This window comes from Crinia signifera, chromosome 19, assembly GCF_055691185.1.
Source record: "Crinia signifera chromosome 19, ASM5569118v1, whole genome shotgun sequence".
In the NCBI taxonomy this organism is placed as follows: domain Eukaryota; kingdom Metazoa; phylum Chordata; class Amphibia; order Anura; family Myobatrachidae; genus Crinia; species Crinia signifera.
Window position 1 is genome coordinate 97,422,751 of NC_139226.1, and position 22,957 is coordinate 97,445,707.

Consider the following 22,957-nt stretch of genomic DNA (forward strand, 5'->3'; position numbering starts at 1 on the left):
AAATATAGAGTTGTATCCAATATATTTCATCACTGGATTGAGTCCCATTATACAAAATACAGGGAATGCATAAGGGACATCACTGCTGCAGTTTGGAACAGAGGCCTGTTCTGCTACTAGAAAATGTATGAGCAATAGCATCAATGACACATATGCTGTATTGGTTTGTATACATGTTTGTGTATAAGTATATACACACTTATTTACATCAATTTGCAATATTTAGCTCTCTGTCACCACCTAGTGATGACATAAGGAAAATAAGAGGTTGTGCATCTGAAACATCTAAAAACAATTATTTAATTTCTTGTGACCTTCTTGCTGCAGCAACAAATGACAGATGAAATCTGAAATCTAAAGATTTGGGCTATCATTATAATTTAACATTCAAGAGATCTTAGGAAAGATATATTCAATATATTACTTGAATATATATTGAATATTTTAAATTGATGAAATCTCAATCTTCCTGCGCTCACTGCCTTATCTTAGGAAGGAAACTGAATACAGTGGAACATGGAATTCTGACTGCCCATAACCATGTAGTGCATGGGCAACACATCTGTCCTGCTGAATATTTTTATTTTTTCATTCAAATCCATCATACATTGTATGCCATGGAGCACATTTAGTTGGTGGCGGTGACTCTGGTTAGATATGAAGCTATAGAATATGTGTTATTCATTAATGATTACCAATGTGGTAAGCTATTTTGTCTATTGAAACAATACAGCATATCCAACCACTAGGAAGTGGAACCAGTTATATCAGTGATGTACAGTATTTCAGTGATGTCACAGGTTTCTAGTGAACAGATGCATTGGCAGTGATGTCACTGACTACTAATGAATGGACGGACTGCATTCTCAGTGATGGCACTGGCTACTGATTAATAGATAAGCTACATTCTCAGTGATGTCACTGGCTACTGATGAACGGGATGCAGTGTAAATCCCGGCGGTCGGGATCCCGGCGTTCACAATCCCGACGCTGGAATCCCGATCGCCGAAATCCCGACACTTTCTCCCTCCGGGGGTGTCCACGACACCCCCGGAGGGAGAATAAATTAGCGTGCCGAGCGTAGCGAGGCACCGGGCCCGCTGCGTGGCGAGTGCAGCGAGCCCGCAAGGGGGGGGCGATCCACGTCCCCCCCTTGTCGGGATTTTGGCGATCGGGATTCCAGCGTCGGGATTCTAAACACCGGGATCCCGACCGCCGGGATTTAATACTGAATCCTGATGAACAGATAAGCTACATTCTTAGTGATGTCACTGGCTACTGATGAATGGATAGGCTGCTTTCTCAGTGATGTCACTGGCTACTGATAAATAGATAAGCTGCACTCTCAGTGATGTCTCTGATTCCTAGTGAATAATTTCCAAAGTACTCTCAACATTGGACCCCTCTACTCAACAAATGGAGGGAGCCCTGCATTTTTAAAGAAAAGCTATTAAAGTAAATTTATTAGCATTTGTTTTTCATTTATAACTGTGGCATAGGCTTAAGAAGTCTAAATTCATGGGATACCTGCATGCTGGTAAAGAGGGTGTTGATTGATGTCTCCTCTTCATCTGCGCTGTTCCGAACCTCTTCAATCATAGCCTTCAGGAGAATAATTGCTTCTCTGGTTGAAGTCTGGAGCTCTTTCACGGTCTGTATTCAACACGCATGCGAAGCCATCACACATTTAAGACAACCAGGCCTGGAAATTCTTGTTTGTATTATTTTTTAACCCTTTGAGTGCCAACATCTCCGTGAGAGAAAATATCCACTAAAAATGCCCATTTCCAATATGTACAAAGTCCCTGCCTAAGTGGCATTTTTAATTACAAATGTTGGTTTATTCCCTCAAAACACCTTTTTTTTTTGGGAGGGGGGGTAGTCTCAAATGTTTAGTATTATGCCAATGTATAAAGTAGGTATTGCAGCAATCATCTATTTATCAGCAGCAATTCCAAAATTTTTGACCACGCATCAGTGGCGTAACTAGATACATGTGGGCCCCATAGCAAAAGTTTGTAAGGGCCCCTATTTATCAACTAATGCTGAAAAATGTATATAGCGCATGATACTATGACAGGCAAAATGGGCCCCTCTCAGCTCTGGGCCCCATAGCAGCTGCTGCACCCCCTGCACCTATGGTAGTTACGCCCTTGCCACGCATGGGTCATCAGTCTTGCTAACGGGATACATACAGTGGCCAGCGGTGAGAATCCCAACAGGGGTCAGGTAAGTATACTTGCCCTCTCTCTTCCCCTGCCCAACCCTCCCTTTCCAGCACCCCACCACCACCACCACCACCAGAGGTGGGCTGGGCTGGGGGGCAGAGTGCCACATGCCCCCCAGGCCGGTATGACTAGCTAGTGGCTGGGCCGCTGTGTGCATCTTGCACACGCTGCCGCAGCCCAGCCATCACCGCTGCAGCGCAGCCGCCGGCCACCTCACTCCGTGTGTTTAGCACACCCCCGGCTTCCTGGCCGCACGAATATAGGGTGACGGCCTCTCCCAAAATGGCCGCCGCCTTATAGGAGACTGACACTAGAGGTACTGCTATACCTCTAGTGTCTGTCAGAAGAGAACAGCGCAGCCAGCGCTACCCGGAAGTTCTGATTCGGGTAGCGCTGGCGTGCTATTTAAATGGAACCCCTTGGCGACGAGCATGTACCCTGGCTCCCCCCTGGCAAAAAATCCCCATGGCAATAATGAAACACCTGTCAAGAAGCATGTAACCCCTGGCAACAAGCGATATAGGTAAGCAGCATTTATATGGTATAATTATTTAGTTTAATGGGCATTACAGTATTGGCATTATGCTTAATAGGTATTAAGGCATTTGGCATTATGTTTTATGTGCATTACGTTGTTGTTGTTGTTATGTATAATGGGCATTATGGTGATGGCAATATGTGTAATGGACATTACGGTGTGTGGCATTATATTTAATTGGCATTACGGTGTGGCATTATGTGTAATGGCCATTACGGTGTGGCATTATGTGTAATGGGCATTACGGTGTTGGCATTATGCGTAATGGGCATTTCGGTGTGTGGCATTATATGTAATTGACATTACAGTGTGTGGCATTATATGTAATTGGCATTATGGCGTTGGCATTATGTGTAATGGGCATTATGGTGTGGCATTATGGTGTGGCATTATGTTTGATGGGCATTACGGTGTGTGGCATTATGTTTAATTGGCATTACGGTGATGGCTTAATGTGTAATGGGCATTACGGTGATGGCATTATGTGTAATGGGCATTACGGTGTTGGCATTATGTGTAATGGGCATTATGGTGTGTGGCATTATGTGTAATGGGCATTACGGTGTTGGCATTATGTGTAATGGACATTATGTTTGATGGGCATTATGTCTGTGATGGCTTTATGTGTAATGGGCATCTGTTGTAATGGGAATTTATGGTGTTGGCATTATGTGTAATGGGCATTACGGTGTGGCATTGTTTGATGGGCATTACGGTGTGGCATTATGTTTAATTGGCATTACATCTGTGATGGCTTTATGTGTAATTGGCATTACGGTGTGTGGCATTATGTGTAATTAGCATTACAGTGATGGCTTTAGGTGTAATGGGCCTTCGGCACGCACTTTTCCCATTTCTGTTGTATGTGTGTGTGGGGAAGGATTGTTTGATCCTTGCTGCATGGTAGACGGGAGAGGATAGGGTGGTGAAATGATGGCGATGGCGATGGGCCACTTGCTTGTGTTGCCACCCAGGCTGAAAGTTGCCAGCCGCCCCCTGACCACCACCATACACTAATACTATCCCTCCCCACTATGCCAATTCCTAACCTATCTCACATCATGTGCCACGTGACTATGGTTGTCATGGTCATTTATCAATCATTAATAGAAGTCTGAAGCCATTGGGTTGCAGTAGTAACCTACCATTACAGCTTGATCCAGTTTCTCACACCCTTGTATGTACGCAGTCTCAATATCAATGCAGTGTGCGCGGCTTTCTCTGTGGAAAATACATAAACAGTCTATAGAATTTATTCTTATAAGAAAAATTTATCAAAGTCATATGTGGGAAATTTCCCTGTTAAAAAAACCCTTTCTGGGTAATCCAGTCTGCCCCAATACCTCCATTTTTGGATTCCATTGGGCTACTAAACTGTCAATCATTAGCTGGTGTCATCTCCAGATGACGTTAGTCAGGACAGATCTGTCCCAGCCTCCCAACTATTATCAATGCAAGGGATCATTTCTTTATCTCATTGAGTAGCGTAATTGATATCTCACAGGCGGTTGGAAGAATTTTTTTTTTTAAACAATAGGAGTGTTAAAAAAAAAATAAAGAATTATTTTTATATTGCAGTTTAAAAAAAATGTAATAAGCCACAATAATACAATATTGGAAACTATAATCGTAAGGCACATCCATTAGAGTATAACATCCAACCACAGGGCCTGAATCAGTGATGTATGCTAATACAGTTGCAGCTGCGATCCTGTATGCAGCAGATGTGCAAAAACATGCTAACGGTCAGTGGCGCCTACAGAGGAGGGGCTGCAGCACAGTCCAAAATTCAAACAGGGGAGGAACACCAACTGCCAGTGAGTCAGTTAGGAATGACAGTTGATGACAGTTGGTGTGGCTATTTGAATTTTGAACTGTGCTGAAGCCCCCTCTGGATCTGCCACTGCTAATGATGTGCACACATGAGGACTGAGGCCCATTGGGAGCCAAGAGCAGCCAACTAATACTCAGGCACACCAGCCCTCTGGCAAATAGCGGCCAGTCTATACCTGACAGGAAACACAACGTCAATAGATCTGAAATAGTCTCACGGTGGGATGGACTAATGGAAAAATGCCGGAAGAATTGTTTTCAGGGTTTCACCGCATTTCCCATATGTACTGAGCCCTGGTTGCCAAGGCTTCAGTGCCTAGGTAAATATCAGCTTTTGCCTATGAGCTTTGGATCTCTCCCAGCATCCCCTGTGGCCACCACTTTATTTTGCGCATACGCAGAAGGACTCCGGGGGCTGAAGCCCAGACGTCCAGAGGGCCGCTCTTATCGGGAGAGATGCCCTTAGCAATACCAATCACATATATAAGTACGTACGCATTTAATAACACTGTGGTAATAGGCCGGATGTGCCATGCAAGGTTGGGAGATCCCACCCACAATGTCTATGTGCAATGTCTATGTGCAATGTCAGCCAAGTATATTGATAAGCATCGCCTCTATCATGAGCACATGGCACTCACACTTGCATATCACGGAAGCAGTTGATGCACAGCATGGATTTCTTCTCAGTGGAAAACATGATGTAAGGTTCCTCATGCAAGGCTGCAATGGAGATACCACAGGTAAGAGATACTCAGAAACAGCTGCTGATAATTGGGTGAGGTATATGAGGGACGATGAAGTGTTAGTGGGCATATACCCTCACGCCAGGCTCGGGCCTTAATGACTCTGGGATTGGGCACCCTAATACTGCTACAGAAGGGAATGTAGGGATTACCACAGGTAGTATAAATGTATCCTCTTCCTATATTGTGTCCACACATTACATCGTACACTTGGTTCCATGACTAGAAATAGCCTGACCAACATCAGAGCCCAAGCTATACATTTATCTCATGCTCTAGGGGTGTAAATGTACTAAACTACCATTTTGTTGGGAGTTTGAAACCATCGTATATTCAGATTGTTGATGGTTTTAACTCCAGCCATCCGGACCATCAGCATGCTGACTTCCATTTACTGCCTGGTTGCGGTCTGCAAGGCAGGTAGAGATTACTGCACTGTGATTGGTGAATAGCTCCAGCCATCCACCAATCAGCATGCTGACAGACATTCAGTGTCTGGTTGCAGTCTGCAAGGTAGGTAGAGAATGCTGCACTGTGATTGGTGAAGAGCTCCAGCCATCCACCAATCAGCAGGCTGACAGAGTTAATGCTGCCTGGCCACTATAGTTTACACTCAGAGCAGGAGAGCAGCATTCTCCACTTGTCTCACAAGAAGCTCTGGCGGTATTGACCTGTGAGGCAAATGCCCTCCGGGCCAGCTTGTCCCTGCTTGAAGGCCCCTAGAATTGTGGGGCCATGGGCAGCTGCCCAGTGAGCCCATATGTTATGATGGCCCTGGTTTGGATGTCTTTAGGAGAAGAGAAGATAATAAGCTCAGTTTTAGGACTTTCTGACACTCCCGTACACTTCCTGTGACATCACCATCATACTGTAGATTGCTTTTGGCCAAAACCTGACAGTATCTCATCATGGAAAAAAAGAGTAAATGAGAATGAATTGAAATGTTTATATTATAAATGATTCATATATGATAGTAACACCCCCTCCCGTCCTCTCTCTGGTTATGGAGCGGATGGAGAATGGAGTTGGGTACCATGGCGATACACTATGCTATAAGGTCATACTCACAGCACTTCTTGTGTATATCCTTCACACGCTTACTCAGTGGGACAATCTCGTGGCAGGAGAACATCTTGGCTTTATGCGTTTCATCCCTGCATCTAGCACACAGCGGCTGATTGCAGGTGTTACAGTAATACATCAGCTCACCATCCTGGAAGACGTACGACACATGTTGGAGCATACAGTAGTGGGTTCTGGGAAGACTACGTACAGGTCGTACAGTTAATCATAATCAACTAACTGTCAAATTAAAGCTAAATTAACATGAAAAGCTAAAATGTACTTAATAAATGGCTGCACCAACCCTGCAATAAGGGCCTAATTCAGATCGGATGGCTGCTGCGCAAATTTACACAGCGGCCAATTATCGATAGGCCGCACATGCATCTGGGCCGAAATCCACATGTGCGCGCCTTCCGCCAATGAAATCCTGCTACTTATTTATTTCGCTAGACAGTCTCCAATGCAAGTCCACGAGGATCGCAGGAGTGTAAACTACAAGGTTATTTATTAATGAGTGATAAAACTTGGGGATGGTCAAACTTGTTGCATATGTTAAATGGTAATCCAGCCAATTGGATCCCAACTGCCACCTATTAAAAAATGACAGTTATGAGCTGACGGGAGCATCATTAATCATTCACAATGAGTTTTATCATCCAGAGTGAGTTTAGCACTCGTTAATAAATGGGTCCCATTTATTAACGAGTGCTAAACTCACTCTGGATGATAAAACTCATTGTGAATGATAAATGATGCTCCCGTCAGCGATTCTACAGTGAAGGTCTGTGAGAAAGAAAGAAATGTAACTTTGCTATGAAAGTTTCTAGTTTGAGTGAGTTGCGGATTGGATATTACAAATATTGAATGGAATTCTGAAAGGACGGGAATGAATTGTCTAAAGTTAAATTATTCCTAAACCGTATGACCCCCCTATTCCCTGCCTTTCAGGGACCAAATGAGGATGGAGCTAAGCCTGGGGGAAATGTCCAATTATTATATAATGTATAAAGTATAATGATTTGAGAAGGCTGCTTAGATAAGTGCAGAGAATCTATAAGCTAGGTGTCATGTCTGTACGGCCTGTTATAACATTGGTACGTTACCTTAGATTATATTTTGCCATACTTGCCTACTTTTGAAAACTAGTTTCAGGGAGATTATAGTCGGTAATAGAATTTTGCAAAGCGCCACTTTGAGGTGGCGTGCCATGCTCCACCCAAAGGGCGTGTCTAGTTCCATATGAGAAGAGATTATGAAGATATTGTGAATGTGGCACCTAGAAGCGTGGGTGTGTACTGCTACATCTGAGGGGAATCTTTTAAAATTACTTTTATACAAATGTAGATGATCCCAAAGCAGTTAGTAAGAGATCCTAGACTTGGTAAAGTGCTGGGAAATGGTGCTGATGATTCAATGTAAATGTATCTCTCATTCCTTTTTTCCCAAAAAAATGTAACAGTGTAATGTGGGCTAGGAGAAATGAGGGAGATTGGTATAGTAATGAGGGAGAGAGGGAGATTGCTGCTGTTTCAGGGAGGTAGGCAACTATGTATTATGCTCACCTGTTTCTGGAACTCCCGCTCACAGTTAGAGCACAGTACAACCTCCTCAGGGTCAGCAGAACTGTCCACCAGGAACTTTAATAGTCTGTCTACCGGGGGTAGACCATTGTTTCCTTTTACTACGGACTGCTGCCTGTAGGGGACACAAGGATCTCTATGTTAGGCTGTACACCTGTTACACAATACATTGAATGAAAATGTTATAGTTAAGTTTCTATTCATTAGTGGCAGGTTTGGGGGCAGACCAGACATGTTGGATACGGGGAAAAATTCTAACATAAAATAAAAAACAAAGGGTAGAGTGGGTCAAAAATAAACATAACAAGTTAAGTATATTTTAAACTTGCTTCTGATACTGTCAGACAAGATATAGGCTAACAGCTTTATCATGTCTTATGACTGCAGAGCAGAAAGGAGGAGGAGACTGTCACAGTGAAAACAGAGCTCAGGGTGGCGTTCCAAAGTAACAATGCTCACTACACTGTGCGACATTTTTGGTTGTTGTCACATAACGGAGTGAAGAATTTTAAATCATTAATAGCAGTTAGAAAAAAATGAAAAAGCTAATTGCCAAACGTCTTCTTATAGCATGTCACAGTGATGTAAATAAATAATAAAAAGAAAATATCACGTTATCATGGCACTACTGCTTAAAAAGAGATATTTGCATTTCATCTTGTGCCACTATTAGGAAGATTTCTGTGTTCTTTTTGTAGAACTGTCTGCCATGTTGTCTACAGTATGATATATTTCACTTGTGTTTTTCAGTCATTTTTCATTTCTTTATTTGTAAGGTGTTATTCCTATTGCAAACTTACAAATTATATATTCAGTGGTTTGTTTGTGGTACACATCAGTACTGGCCCGGCAGTGTGCTGGCATCGGCAAGTGCCAGGGGGTAGGGGACACAGATGACAGAGCAGGTTGTTAGCGGGAGCACGTATCGTGCGTCATTGCTGGCGTACACATTGGGCGATATAATGAAGTACTGTATATCACTCATTATATAGCGCAGTGAGCCTGATTCTGGTCAGTCGCAAAAGCAAATTCTCTGCTTAATGGACAAAACAATGCTGCACTAAAGGGGGGCATATGTAACATGTGCAGAGAGAGTTAGATTTGGGTGGTGTTTGTACTTCAATCTGATATCTATATTGCAGTGTAAAAATAAAGCAGCCAGTATTTACCCTGCACAGAAACAAAATCTAATAATGCCCAAAATCTAACAACACCCAATTCTCTCTCTCTCTGCACATGTTACATCTGCCCCACCTGCAGTGCACAAGATTTTGTCCATAAGAGAATTAGCTTTTGCGAGTGAACCAGAATCAGGCCCAGTGTATACGGGGCTTTATAAATGAATAACACAAAGAAATCAATTAAACCCATTCAGAAATACATTTTTTAAAAGAATGTGCACAGTTTTCAAGTGTGTTGAAGCTAATATATATTATACACACACACACACACACACACACACACACACACACACATACATACATACATATATATATATATATATATATATATATATATATATATATATCAAAGAACAACAAGTGAAAAGCTTAGGTTACGTATTATGTCCGTAACCTGTGTACCCTTTATTCCTAGCTACGTGCGAACAAAACGTAGCGCAGCGTAGCGTACCTTTATCGTGTATTATACACGGAAGAACCAATGCATTAATAAGAGATCCCTTCGCAGTACTTTGTCTCTAATCTGCGAATACACCTTTAAGGACAGTGTCCGTAATATACCTTATCGCTAGATGCGAATAATAGACAGGACCACAGTATAAAGGTGAGGAGATAGGATCTCCGTAAATAGTGTATTTAGTCCCTAATGGACAAAAGGGGATTACAGAAACAGGAATAACACAGGGTAACACGTGATGCAATTCTCTAACAATAATAAGTACTTTAAAAACAGTTACAAAGATGCAGAAACAGATACAATCATAATCAGCCACATTACAAATAATGGGAATACAAATGTTTACCTTCAGGGGAAATAGCGCAGCGCAGTCCGGTCAGAGCTCGCTATGTTCAGGTTTGAACTATAGCCCGGTCAATGGTCAGGGAAAAGATGCTGTGCCGAAGTGACCGAGGCCGCCCTGGGTCGCCCAACTTATAGGGTCAGAAAGGGGAGGTCAAAGGCCGTTCCTATTGGTCAGGGTTCGAATGTCCAGTCTTCTGTGATTGGGGCAAAGTAATACAACTGGTTTGCAAAGGTGCAGGGGGGAAGGTGAACTTAGGAGTCCTTTGTTTGTTGGCATCGTCGTCAGGGGTCGTAAATAGCAGTAAGAACAGGTTATAACTGGATTCTTTTGTCACACACATTTAAACAGAAATAGTCCTTGAATTATGGACTTTGTCCATAATTATCGGACCGTATGACTTGCGACTTATTCGCAATGACCGGAATACTGCGCAGGGGAAACGGAACGTAATGGTACCAAACATTATACAGACAGAAGTATGTAATGCTGACTAAACTATGTGTAGTGCTCTAAACCTTTAATTAACTATTTATATTTGGTGTAAATATGGTATTGTGAATTTATGTGTAATAGTATGGCTGCGCTTCTGGTCCACTTTGTCACACAGACTCGGGTATGTATACTTTATTTGCGCAACTCTGCGAACCAAAATGGCGGCCATACTATCCTAAAATGGCATGTATAAAACTCGACATTGACAGTCCACCCTTTGACAGTAAATATAAAACTGTCACAGTACAAACATTTTTCATAACAACACAGAAATTCATAATCCTAACAGAGAAATTGGGATCAGTGAATTAAACATATAAGGGGAGTAAACCATCTGCTCTTTGGCCGATCCAGGATCATGGATAAATGATGGGCCACATTTATCGAACAATCTACTCAGGGTGACGAAGGATAATGTACAAATCTTGGGATAAAAATAAAAACAGGGGAGGTTACACTATATACAATTGTTTTTCAGATATGGCATCCTTTGGTAGGTATAGTTTGAGACAACAGACCCTTGAACTCTTTGTTGTCTCTCTTTTTAGTATGCTTTTAAGTATGCTGGTATTCTCACTATCAAACATCCGGTCCTGGATAATGTGTCAAGCTTATAAATTCTACCTTGACCTAAACTGGGACGGGTAACACACTCTCAGAACTCTGTATCGCCTGTCCAATGCCTGGCAGCAGTGCGGCGGCAGTATCCTTGACTTTGAAGATACGAACGGATAGTGGGGGGGACAAGAATAGGACCCAAAATAATGGAGAAAACTGAGAAAGGAAAAAAAACTTGTTAGTGATCCTTCCAACCTGTTACCAGTGGGGTGTGTCACAGTCCCTTTTGTAGCTTGTACAGGTTGCTTGACCTTAGCTGCTCTCCAGTTCTCCCGAAATGGTGCCTCTAGCGATTTCTTTCTTTCGCCCTTGAATGTAAGGACCTTCTGGGTTTCTAGTCTTTCGGCAGTAGGACGAACGTACCCGAATCTCTCTCTCTGCAACTTTGTTATTGAGGTAGTGCTGGTCAACAAGACTTGGGGTGGTTCTTTCCAAAGGTCTATCAAGCAACCTGTATATGGCAAAGCAGGGGAAACAACAACATCTCCTGGTTCATGGTTATGACAGTTCACAACAGGTGTCAACAAAGTCCTTTTGCTGCAGTTTTCCAGGTGTGGATACATCACTTGCATTACTTTTTTCCGTGGTGTGGTCTAGGATCTACTTGTGGGATTACCATAATGTGTGGCTGCCCGCCAAGCAATGTTTCGCTGGGGACAAATGAGGTGGAGTTCTGAGAGTGATTCTACTACTACAAAAGAGATTGTGGGGTGTACCATCAGTCCCTAGAGGTTTACACATGACTTAAAACCTTTCATATATATACTTGCATACTCAAGGGTGCTTCTGGGCTGCCATATCTATACACACAAACGTCAACACATATATATAAAAAAAATAAGTAAAAAAAAATAACTAGAATGCTTCTAGAGTGGACTGCACAAAGCCAATTTTGTATTACCTGCAGAGGATCCTGCTGGAGGAGGGATGTGGAGATGGCTCTGTGAGAACAGCCGTTCCAGTTTCTTTCCCCAGACAAGTAAGGCATGATCCTGTCGTCTTACCTGTCTGTGGGCACACCAGTAATTTCGGACTAATTTTCCACATACTTTCCCTGTCAAGACAAGTCAGGCCATGGGCTATCTCTGCCCTGACAGTTTGGCATGTTCTCAGAGTCACTGGTTTTCCTTGTCTATCTTTCTATTCCTGTCCACATCCCTTCGGCTTCCAGACTGCTTCTCCTGCAGGGGACACAAATCTTGTATTTCTATGTGAATACACTGATTTTTACAGGGGGAACACAAACATTATCCGCAGAGCGCATGGCTCACCCAGCTGCCTTGCCAGCGTGTTCATCATCAAGTGACACTGAATCCTTATCGAAGGTGTGGGCTTTACACTTGATAACAGCCACTCTGTCCGGCAGCTGTGTGGCTGTCAGGAATCTTTTAAACTTACAACGCTTGCGCCACTGGAGTGCCAGCTACTGAAACAAAACATCTCTGAGGCGCCATAGGGCCTAAGATCTTCTGCATTACCCCAACAAACGTACTTGGAGTCGGCATGAATATTGGCTGTTTTTCTCTCAGCCCGCAGTACTACTAATGAGGCTGCTGTTGCTGAGTGAGACGTCCAATGGGTTCAGTCTCTACTATGCCTTTTCCCATCTATTACGGTATAGCCAGTGTACAATTTTCCCCTCTCAGTGTTGTGGAACGAACAAGGGAGTGGAAAAAAAATGAATTTCCTCTTCCAATGGGTTGTTGCCACCCTTTGGGGGCATGCTGCAAAGGTCTGATTCAAACATGTCATGCATTCATATTCGTCTCGGCTCCCACTAAACTCCACCATTCCAGCAACTTCAGCACTAATCCACCCTTTGTGCCTTGGAGGGCACACCTGGTAAGAGTGTTGCTGGGTTTACAATATTACCCATTTTACTGGTAACATTTATAGAATTCATCAATGCAAGTTCCCATTTAGTGAACTTGGCTGATGAATATTTTTCACATGTTTAGGCAGACTTTTAGGAGTGTCCAGACTATGGGCCTTATTTTGGTTCATTCTTTCTGACAAAATCCTTCTTAGATGGGCAAAACCATGTGCACTGCAGGTGGGGCAGATGTAACATGTGCAGAGAGAATTAGATTTGGGTGGGGTTTTACTTCAAAGTTAGATCTATATTGCAGTGTAAAAATAAAGCAGTCAGTATTTTCCCTGCACAGAAACAAAATAACTCACCCAAATCTAATTCTCTCTGCACATGTTACATCTGCCCCCCCTGCAGTGTACATGGTTTTGTCCATCTAAGAAGGATTTTGTCAGAAAGAATGAACCAAAATAAGGCCCTATATGAGGAGCATAACCAGTTAAAACACACCCCAACACCACGTTCTCAGTTTTGTTTACCGGTAGTGCTATGGCAACTACACTGTGTAAACGAGTAGGAAGTGCTCGAGTAACTGGGTTTAATTGTACACTGCAGTACGACATTGGTCAGGCTGGCATCACCAGGTTTCTTACGTCACTATATCTGTCGCCCCCTCAGCAGGTCTAATATTCTAAATCACATGGTCTCTTGTGTCAGTCATACCCATGGCAAAAGGCTGTAATCAGGCCTGTTTCTCCTTCTTTACTCTCCACATCTGTCTGTGAAGACATGGGTTTTGGGATTGCACCTATTTATATGTAAATGCGTTTTACAACCCTTTTCATTCTTTGTAGAAGGGGGATGCTTTGTGCATTACTGCTTTTTCACAAGATGGTGGCTGTGGTTGCCCTGGGTAACAAAAGGAGCAATGCTTACGGTTACTGGGACTTTGTTCAAAATTTACTGAAAAATATATATATATTGTGACTACTCGCTTTATGGGGTACCGCATATTCACAATTGTATTTCTCTGCTGGGAGTGCGACAGATTTTTCGAACTATTTTTTTTTCTCATTTGTGGGTTTATGGTTACTAATGTGTTCCAGATTTCCCCCTCCTCCTCTCCTCCCTGTTCAGGCACAACCGCAATCCGTCCTGAGATACCTTATGTCCTGCCTCAGGGGGATACACCAGAAGTTGTCTATCGCCATCTGCTGGTGTTGTGGATGAGGACTGGACATAACAATAGATCATTAACCCATTGTACTGGTATCAACCCATTGGTGGGCCGTAAGGACAGTGTGCGATCCTGCAGGACCCGGGGGAGGGGCTTGGTGGCTCTCTAAAGTTTCTGGAACAGAAGAGTAGGGAAAGGAAAAAAAAATGGAAGAAAAAATAAATAAAAGAGAGAGAAAAACTCAAAAAGGGTAGGAAAAAAAAAATTAATGACAGTAATGTGTACATTTATTTCAACAGAAAATTTCTCTTTTATTTGGATGACACCAGGATTTGGCACTATGGGGGAATTGGCTCTCAACTATTTGGTTCTTACCCTTTTCAACTCCTGTTCTGATTTGTAAGCCCTCCCTTCTTTCTCTTTCCCAGTGTGGTTGTGACTATGGGCTGTGTCTAGGGGTATTTAGCTAAAAGTTCTCTTTTGGGAACCTTGTTATTTCACTGGGTATTTTTCCAGCTCAACCTCAGGTTTCAAATGGTGAAGCTGTACTTTAGGGCGCTATGCTTTCTGTTTTTAACTGGGTTTCTATTGAAGCTATCGTTGCCATTAATCCTGTGTCATGCCCATCTTTAGTTCAGAGGGAACTCGGTATTTGTGCTGTAGGTTTTAGCTACCTTAGATGGGTTAAAAAAAATCTATAACAGTACAGTGCAGCATTAGTCATGGGGGTATATCTAACGATTTTGCATCTAGTTCGTGCATACTGGTCCTGTTGTCTCTAAGTTATGAATTCTCTGGAGTCCAGCAGCAGACATAACTTGTATTTCCAGGTAGTTCTGTAATTTGAAGGTCAATCGTAGCCGCTGCAGTCAATAAGACAGAGCATTTGATATGCAAGGGCCCGATTATGATCTCTATTTGTTTTACCAATGGGTAATGCTACACTTTTTCTGTTACCCCAATTGTCACTGCTATTTGTTTGGCACAACCTAGATCAGGAGGGAATGTTGTTAACGGGTTTGATGAAAAAAATAATAAAAAAAAACTTTTACATTTAAACCATTTCACTTACCCATATCTGAGGCTCCTCCATCAGATATTGTCTTCCGTTACCTGGTTGTGTGTCCTACTCCCTGTTTGCATATATGTGTCATGCTTAGGGCGGCGTTGGCTACTAGGTGGGGCTATGGCTATGTGTTGGGACCTACCTGTCTTCTCCCATTGTGTCTCCCAGTTACTTACATATGTGTTATGTTTCCTATGGTTACTTACCCTGCAATGTCTGGCTATGTGTCCTTTGTTTCCACAGTTGAAACATACGGTTTGTTTTTGCCTCACCGTGTCTTGCCTTGGGTGTGGCATGTTATTGGTTGGATCCTTACTAAAAGTGTGACTATCGGTTGTTATCAGTTTCTGCTTGCCGTTTGTCTGTCTTTCTGTCATAAATCGCTTGTCCAGCTCAACAGCAGATTTCTTTAAAGTATGTATTGTCATCTGTCTGCAGTTAGGGTGAATGGTTTCTATGCTGGTTCTCAAATTTTCCCTAAGACCTTGTATCAGCACAGAGACAATCCCTCCCTTAAGATGTATGTTGTCCCTGGGGTCGGGGATACCAGAGTATTTTGGCAACGCCTGTAAAGCACGGTTGAAATATCCGCTGGTGGACTCACCATCTTTCTGTTTGATGGTGAACCTCAGGGTATTTTCAACCGTCGCTGGGAAATATACACCCAATTGTATATTTATTAGGCGTATATTTTCCTGGTTGCCTTGTTCAGTTAAAATCTTATCGCCCTCCACACCACTGTCTCGAATGAATTTCTGGACATCTATGTGTGAAGGGAGGCAAGCTCTCAACATGCATCGCCAATCCTTATTGGTGGGCTCATCTGAATTTCCTCGCTCCCTTACAAATTTCTGACACTTAGCCACATCTTTGCTGGGATCAGGGAAATTTTTGATGATTGAATGATGTTCCAATCGTGTCCACGTATTGTGCATGTCACTATCCTTTACAGACATTACCTCATCCCTGTCTCCCCGTCCACAAGGAGGTTCCACTGTGTGCAGAGGGTGGATCTGTATCCCCCCTGCACCATTGGACAACATCCCAGGAACAACTATCTCTGTGCTGTGTTGTGTGTACTTACCTGTGTCTCCAATTGTGTTCCTGGCATCAGCCATCTCCTCGACCAGAATGGCAGCAGCAGCTTGGGCTGTCTCAGCCTCTCTCTCCTTTCCGCTAGCTTCGCAAGGGATGGCTGATGTCAGGAATCCCCCCTGTATATCTGTATCTTGCTTATAGGGGGTAAAAAAAGTACACAAGTTATTCATTTTCAGATTATTTTTGGTTTCACTTCGGACTTGTATTGTTCCCTTTTTTACATATTGGGGAGTGGAAACATTCGTATTCCTGTGGCTGATTATACTTGCATCTGACAGATAACTATGTTCCTTTTTGATTGTACTTTCCTTCTGCCACAATTTTAGACATTCATTCTGTTCAACTCTTTCCTCGAATGGCAAGAGCAAACATTTCTGATCTCTAACTGCTGATAAGACTTCTGGATCGAAACCACCAACACTGGGAAATTCTAACTTGCTGCCTTGTGTCAATCCTTTTCCATTTCTTTTTGTAAACAACTGCTCGTTCACTGTGCTCCAACACATTATGGAAGCTGCCGACCCTTTAGGTCGACTAGATTCCTCCCTAACTGACACGTTATCACTGCGTGACCCGTTATTACCCATAATTACAGGAATAAACGTTCACAGCTAGTAGACACCGGTGGGTTGTTTACTTTGAGAGCTCCCCAAACACTCACTTCTCAGCGACCTAGAACACTCCCACAACCAAGTGAGGTGCGAAGGCTACGAGGCAATATACTCAATCACCAAGCTCTCAACTAGTAGCGAACTTCTAGTTGACCTACAAGGTGCGGCCAAATTTTCCAGGACACAACAAAAATGGTTTTTCCTGTATCCCCAAAAACTGTTTTTTTCTAAAGCAGCTGATCGGATCACTGGGTTCCGATTTAGCTTCTTGTACCCTCCTAGTGGATCAAAATAGGTAGTTCCACGGAAGGGGCAGTTCCTATGGGCACGTCGTCACGTGCACCCTGTCCTACACTGGACTGTCCTACATTGGACTACACTGCGCTTGAGTCGTGTCGTCACACACCCGTCCACCTCAGTTTTGTTTCACACTGGGTGCTAGTTACACCTAGGTCTTATGCTTAAACTTGAAATATTTCTGTACAGAAAAATCTTCCCAGGTTGGTAGTTTCTCACTAGATACTTATGCAGGTATAAATCCCTTTTAAATGGCTATAGGAATCTATTAAAATAATGCTTGAGTTGCTTGTTTTTGAGAAAATGAACAATAAAAGAAAAAAACTTATTTTCTCTTATTAATCACCGCCTCATCCACAGTATATTACTATACTGTTTTAAATAAAGCTAGTAATTAAATACTGTTCACCATTGGGTTCCTATGTGTGCTGCATGTGCAGTGCCAGTGAACAGCCACGTGTGTACGTGTGTTTTGTTAAACCTGTTCACAGGCCGCCGATGAATCGGCCACCCACGTGTTCTATAGTGTATTTGCAAGGTCGCGCTCGGGTTTCGCTATACGCAGTAATTGCGCATAAATATGAAATAAATCCCTTAACTTCGTCCGAAAGTTACGTATAAAGATGCAAAATAAATCCCGCACTCAATCCGTAAATTACGTACAAAGATGCGAAAATTTCCCAGTGCAAGCACGTGCGCGCGCACCTTGCGTAATACACAATAGACGCTTCACGTTACTGTAAAAGGCCCAGAACTTATCGCCACGTGGCGGAGTCCCTGGCCCTGCAGTAACTAACAATAAAAGTTATAGTTTTGCACAGAAGGGATCCTCTATGTACTATACCAAACACAGGCCTTTGTCTCCACGTGTGCGAACCTTATCGCACGTGGCACATATACTGTAATAAACAAGCAACTCAAGACACTATACCCCGTTAAACTACTTGTGGCAGGCAGAAGTACAGTTTACTAAACACTTAAATATACTTTAAAACACGTGACTTAATGTTTCCTTGGATTTCACTTATTGTACTCCGAGTTCAAACGCTAGCACCTCTCGAACCCTGCACCGCCGCGGACCTGGTCTATCCAGCAATGGATAATAAATACTTCCACCCTTTTGCTGGTATAGGTCAGGCCGCGCGTTTGGTACTGAGCTCCAGAGTGTGAAACGGCCGGACGCAGCCCCCAATTGTTAATACTGATTTATTAGGATCAAAGAACAACAAGTGAAAAGCTTAGGTTACGTATTATGTCCGTAACCTGTGTACCCTTTATTCCTAGCTACGTGCGAACAAAACGTAGCGCAGCGTAGCGTACCTTTATCGTGTATTATACACGGAAGAACCAATGCATTAATAAGAGATCCCTTCGCAGTACTTTGTCTCTAATCTGCGAATACACCTTTAAGGACAGTGTCCGTAATATACCTTATCGCTAGATGCGAATAATAGACAGGACCACAGTATAAAGGTGAGGAGATAGGATCTCCGTAAATAGTGTATTTAGTCCCTAATGGACAAAAGGGGATTACAGAAACAGGAATAACACAGGGTAACACGTGATGCAATTCTCTAACAATAATAAGTACTTTAAAAACAGTTACAAAGATGCAGAAACAGATACAATCATAATCAGCCACATTACAAATAATGAGAATACAAATGTTTACCTTCAGGGGAAATAGCGCAGCGCAGTCCGGTCAGAGCTCGCTATGTTCAGGTTTGAACTATAGCCCGGTCAATGGTCAGGGAAAAGATGCTGTGCCGAAGTGACCGAGGCCGCCCTGGGTCGCCCAACTTATAGGGTCAGAAAGGGGAGGTCAAAGGCCGTTCCTATTGGTCAGGGTTCGAATGTCCAGTCTTCTGTGATTGGGGCAAAGTAATACAACTGGTTTGCAAAGGTGCAGGGGGGAAGGTGAACTTAGGAGTCCTTTGTTTGTTGGCATCGTCGTCAGGGGTCGTAAATAGCAGTAAGAACAGGTTATAACTGGATTCTTTTGTCACACACATTTAAACAGAAATAGTCCTTGAATTATGGATTTTGTCCATAATTATCGGACCGTATGACTTGCGACTTATTCGCAATGACCGGAATACTGCGCAGGGGAAACGGAACGTAATGGTACCAAACATTATACAGACAGAAGTATGTAATGCTGACTAAACTATGTGTAGTGCTCTAAACCTTTAATTAACTATTTATATATGGTGTAAATATGGTATTGTGAATTTATGTGTAATAGTATGGCTGCGCTTCTGGTCCACTTTGTCACACAGACTCGGGTATGTATACTTTATTTGCGCAACTCTGCGAACCAAAATGGCGGCCATACTATCCTAAAATGGCGTGTATAAAACTCGACATTGACAATATATATACATACATACATACATACACATATATATATATATATATATATATATATTGGTCTGGTAAACCTACGACTTTATGACCTAGACATTGGGACGGCCATCGGGATACCATAAAGCTGTGGAGTTGCTTTTATCAGTTTGTACATATGCGACTTGTTTTTGCTATTCGCTTTGTAGGGTGCAACAGAACGTCTGCTATGCTTTATAAATAAATAATACGTCTCCTAGAACTTTTCCGCCAGCATGCAACTAGAAGGTACTAAATGTGTCTTATGGAAAGTGTAGGTAACTACAGGTTAGAGGTGCCCTATACGGATATGGGTCATTGGATCGACCCACCTAAGTTGACCACAGAAGGTCGACCTGGGTTAGTTGGACACCTGATATAGGTCGACATGGATGGGATGCCGACTCAAGCATTAGGTCGACAGTCGAAAGGTCGACATAGGTTTTTGAAAAAATTGTCAACCCAGTGGACACCGTATCGGTGCACCACGTCCCCTCACATGGCTCGCTGTGCTCGCCATACTTCGGGCTCAGCACACTTCTATTTTCCCTCCGAGCCTTCATGGTAGGACATGAAGTGCCGCCTGTCGGCACATGGAGGCTCAAAAAAAAAAATGGAAAAAATACAACCATGTCAACCTTTAGACTGTCGAACTAGACACGTCATCCTAATGCTTGTGTAGACCTTCCAACCATTTCGAATTTAAGCATGTCGACCTATTTCAGGTGTCGACCTAAGCCATGTCGCCATTCAGTGGTCATCCACCTATCCAGAGCAGGGGTCATGAATTTGAACCCAGGAATCCATGCACCCGTAAAGCCAAATAAAATGGGCTTTTGCATTTCCTGATCCTTTTCCTTATTTACAGTTTAATGTTTTATTTATTTTTTGTTAATTACAGTTTAATGTTGCTACTGGTAGAGATCTAGCCAATGAGCATCAATCCAATTGATAACAAACCATACTAGAGTTACTGTAGTGAACGTGAGTATTTCCTTTTATCATGTGTCAGTGACTTCCATACCTTGACTATTTATAACCTGGAAAACTATGTCTAGTGGAAGGGAGCTCTTTGCCGAATAACCTGTCACTGCCCTAATCACTCTTATGTCTGACGGAACGCACCGCTCATGCTTGTGATGAATACAAAATAAATTGTAAGCAGGAATAAAGTCTACAGTATATAAAAAGTTCAAATACATGAACACATCCTAAAATAAAGGCACTCATACACAGTTCCGATTTGGGCCAATTTCACCCGATTCCAACACATGGGGACGATACATCAGGTGAAATCGTCCCAAATCGGTAGAGTTTCAAATCAGATCGGATCTGATGCGCGTTGCCGAGCACATCAGATCAGAATCGGACTATCAGCGACACGTTGCGAATGCTTTGGGATGCCGCCAGGCGATTTCAAAGGAAAACAGGTCCGACTTGTGCATTAGACAAGTCGGACCTGTGTATGGTCACCTTAAATCAAAAAAGGACACTGAGTAATAACAAGCCACTGTATCATTATATAATCATTATAAGACATGTAACATATTTACGCTGCTAAAAAGCTTTACTATTTAGAAATATATGAATTTACACATTTAAAAAAAAAACGGTCATAAAAATATCATCATTTTATATATAGGTAAAAATATAACAATAATATATAAAATAGATCTTACATTATCTGTGCCATTTATTAGCTTGTGCAAATACTAGGACGGCGCTCTACAGTATAATGCCACTGTCACGCAGGAGGGAATATAAAGCTGAGAACTGCAGATCTCATCATTGTCCCACTGCCCCTCCACACAGCAGGGAAATAGATGGGGTTATTAAAGGGCTGCTTGCCTGTAACAATCACTTGCAGAGATTGTGTTTCACAGTGCGAGGCTCTCTAGCACAGCTCTTGCAGGAGTATATTAAGGTTCTGAAAGCCTTTAATCCAACCGGTGACTCCTCATTTCCTTCTAGCCTTATAAACCATGTGCCGGGACGCCCAATAAGGCCTATACAAGTCACAGAAGATTTTTCATGGAGGTAAATTAACCAGTTCGACCAAAGACCAGTGAGCAATAAAAACTCTGTTGTCATCCTGAGAGAACATAAGGCAGGTAAAATGTGACATAGAACCATGGTTCCCTTATCCAATATAATAACAACAGATGAAATGTAGATTTTATTTTTTTTAAATGTAGGGGGTGTCTTGTGCTCTGACTGACGTATTTGTCTAAGGGGCCCATTTAAGAGTGTTTTGAATATGACAGTTAGGAGCTATTTGGTCCTTTATTTCCATCTATTTTCTCTCTCTCTCTCCAAAGCTTAGCACATAGACCCCTTTAAACCTGCTCAAGTCCCTGCATCTTTGCATATACTGTATATATTATCCATGACTTGCCTGACACCAATATACAGTACTGTATTATTTCTATTTAATTAGTAGTTGCTGTTTTGAATGGTGTTCATTTCCCTTACTGACATTATTAATGCTGAAAGGAATTGTGTATATTTCCCTGGCTGTGGAAGCTTCCCATGGCTTATCCATTGCATATTACTCCTTAGAAATATTACTATAGTGTTAATGTCTTTTAGAGAATCTGTTATTACTGAAAGTATTATTCATCGGCCATATTGGAATAATACTGCTTTACTTCGCAAGTGATATCCTGCAATCTCCTGCCAATTTTATAAGCCTAAATTCCTTGAGGTTTAGGACCTGGTGGCAACCTAAGTACTTGTGTCTATATAATGCCCACTATATGTCTTCACTCCAGATTTGGGGAAAAGTCTAAAACAAGATTTTCATTTGTTCATTTCTTGGTTGTCTTTCCCATATGATGGGAAAGACACATTTTTCCTAAAATGAGGTTTTCAAAAATGATGATACTTTAAAATTTATAATCTTGTTAATGAACTTGATGCAGAGCTGTACTGGCCTTTCCTGTGAACGCTCCACTGTGCAGAGCATTGAGATTATTAGGATCTGTTAATAAAACTACAACAGAGCAGACAGAAAGCGATAAGAATACTATGCAGCCGCTTGTGTCCTGACAGTGTCCCAGAATCCTTTGTTGCTGTAGTGTGTCTGAGCTAAAAGTAGCATCCCCTTTCTTGCAGCTGCTCAGAGATAAAGCCATTCTCATCACCTGTATTATATTTCAAACATAGAGGCACAGTTATAAAGCAGAAAGGATGTGTTTGTTGTTTGACCTTTATATCACCAGCAAACTAAATTAACAGCTCTAGTCCTAAACCCTGGCATGTTTTCTGAAGAAGAAAAAATTCAGAAACCAGATGCTATTGTTGCACAATGACCACGCGTGCCAAATAGCATTTAGTAAAGAGGAACTAAAGAGTTCTATTTAGACAGGTGTGGTAGGACTTGTTGACAGTCATCATGAGAATGTCTTAAAGCGAGAACACAAATAATCTGCA

General features: G+C 42.3%; 1 protein-coding gene across 2 annotated transcripts in view; it reads right to left on the reverse strand.

The window, feature by feature from the left end:
- RNF207 (ring finger protein 207) overlaps window positions 1–22,957 on the reverse strand; it is an 80,370-nt gene that overhangs the window by 54,067 nt on the left and 3,346 nt on the right. For both annotated transcript variants that reach the window (XM_083162990.1, XM_083162991.1), the window contains 5 exons: window positions 7,973–8,105; window positions 6,414–6,558; window positions 5,241–5,322; window positions 3,912–3,987; window positions 1,528–1,653 (listed from right to left, as the gene is read on the reverse strand). In XM_083162990.1, coding sequence (XP_083019116.1) covers window positions 1,528–1,653; window positions 3,912–3,987; window positions 5,241–5,322; window positions 6,414–6,558; window positions 7,973–8,105 — 562 coding nt within the window. The remainder of the gene's footprint in view (window positions 1–1,527; window positions 1,654–3,911; window positions 3,988–5,240; window positions 5,323–6,413; window positions 6,559–7,972; window positions 8,106–22,957) is intronic.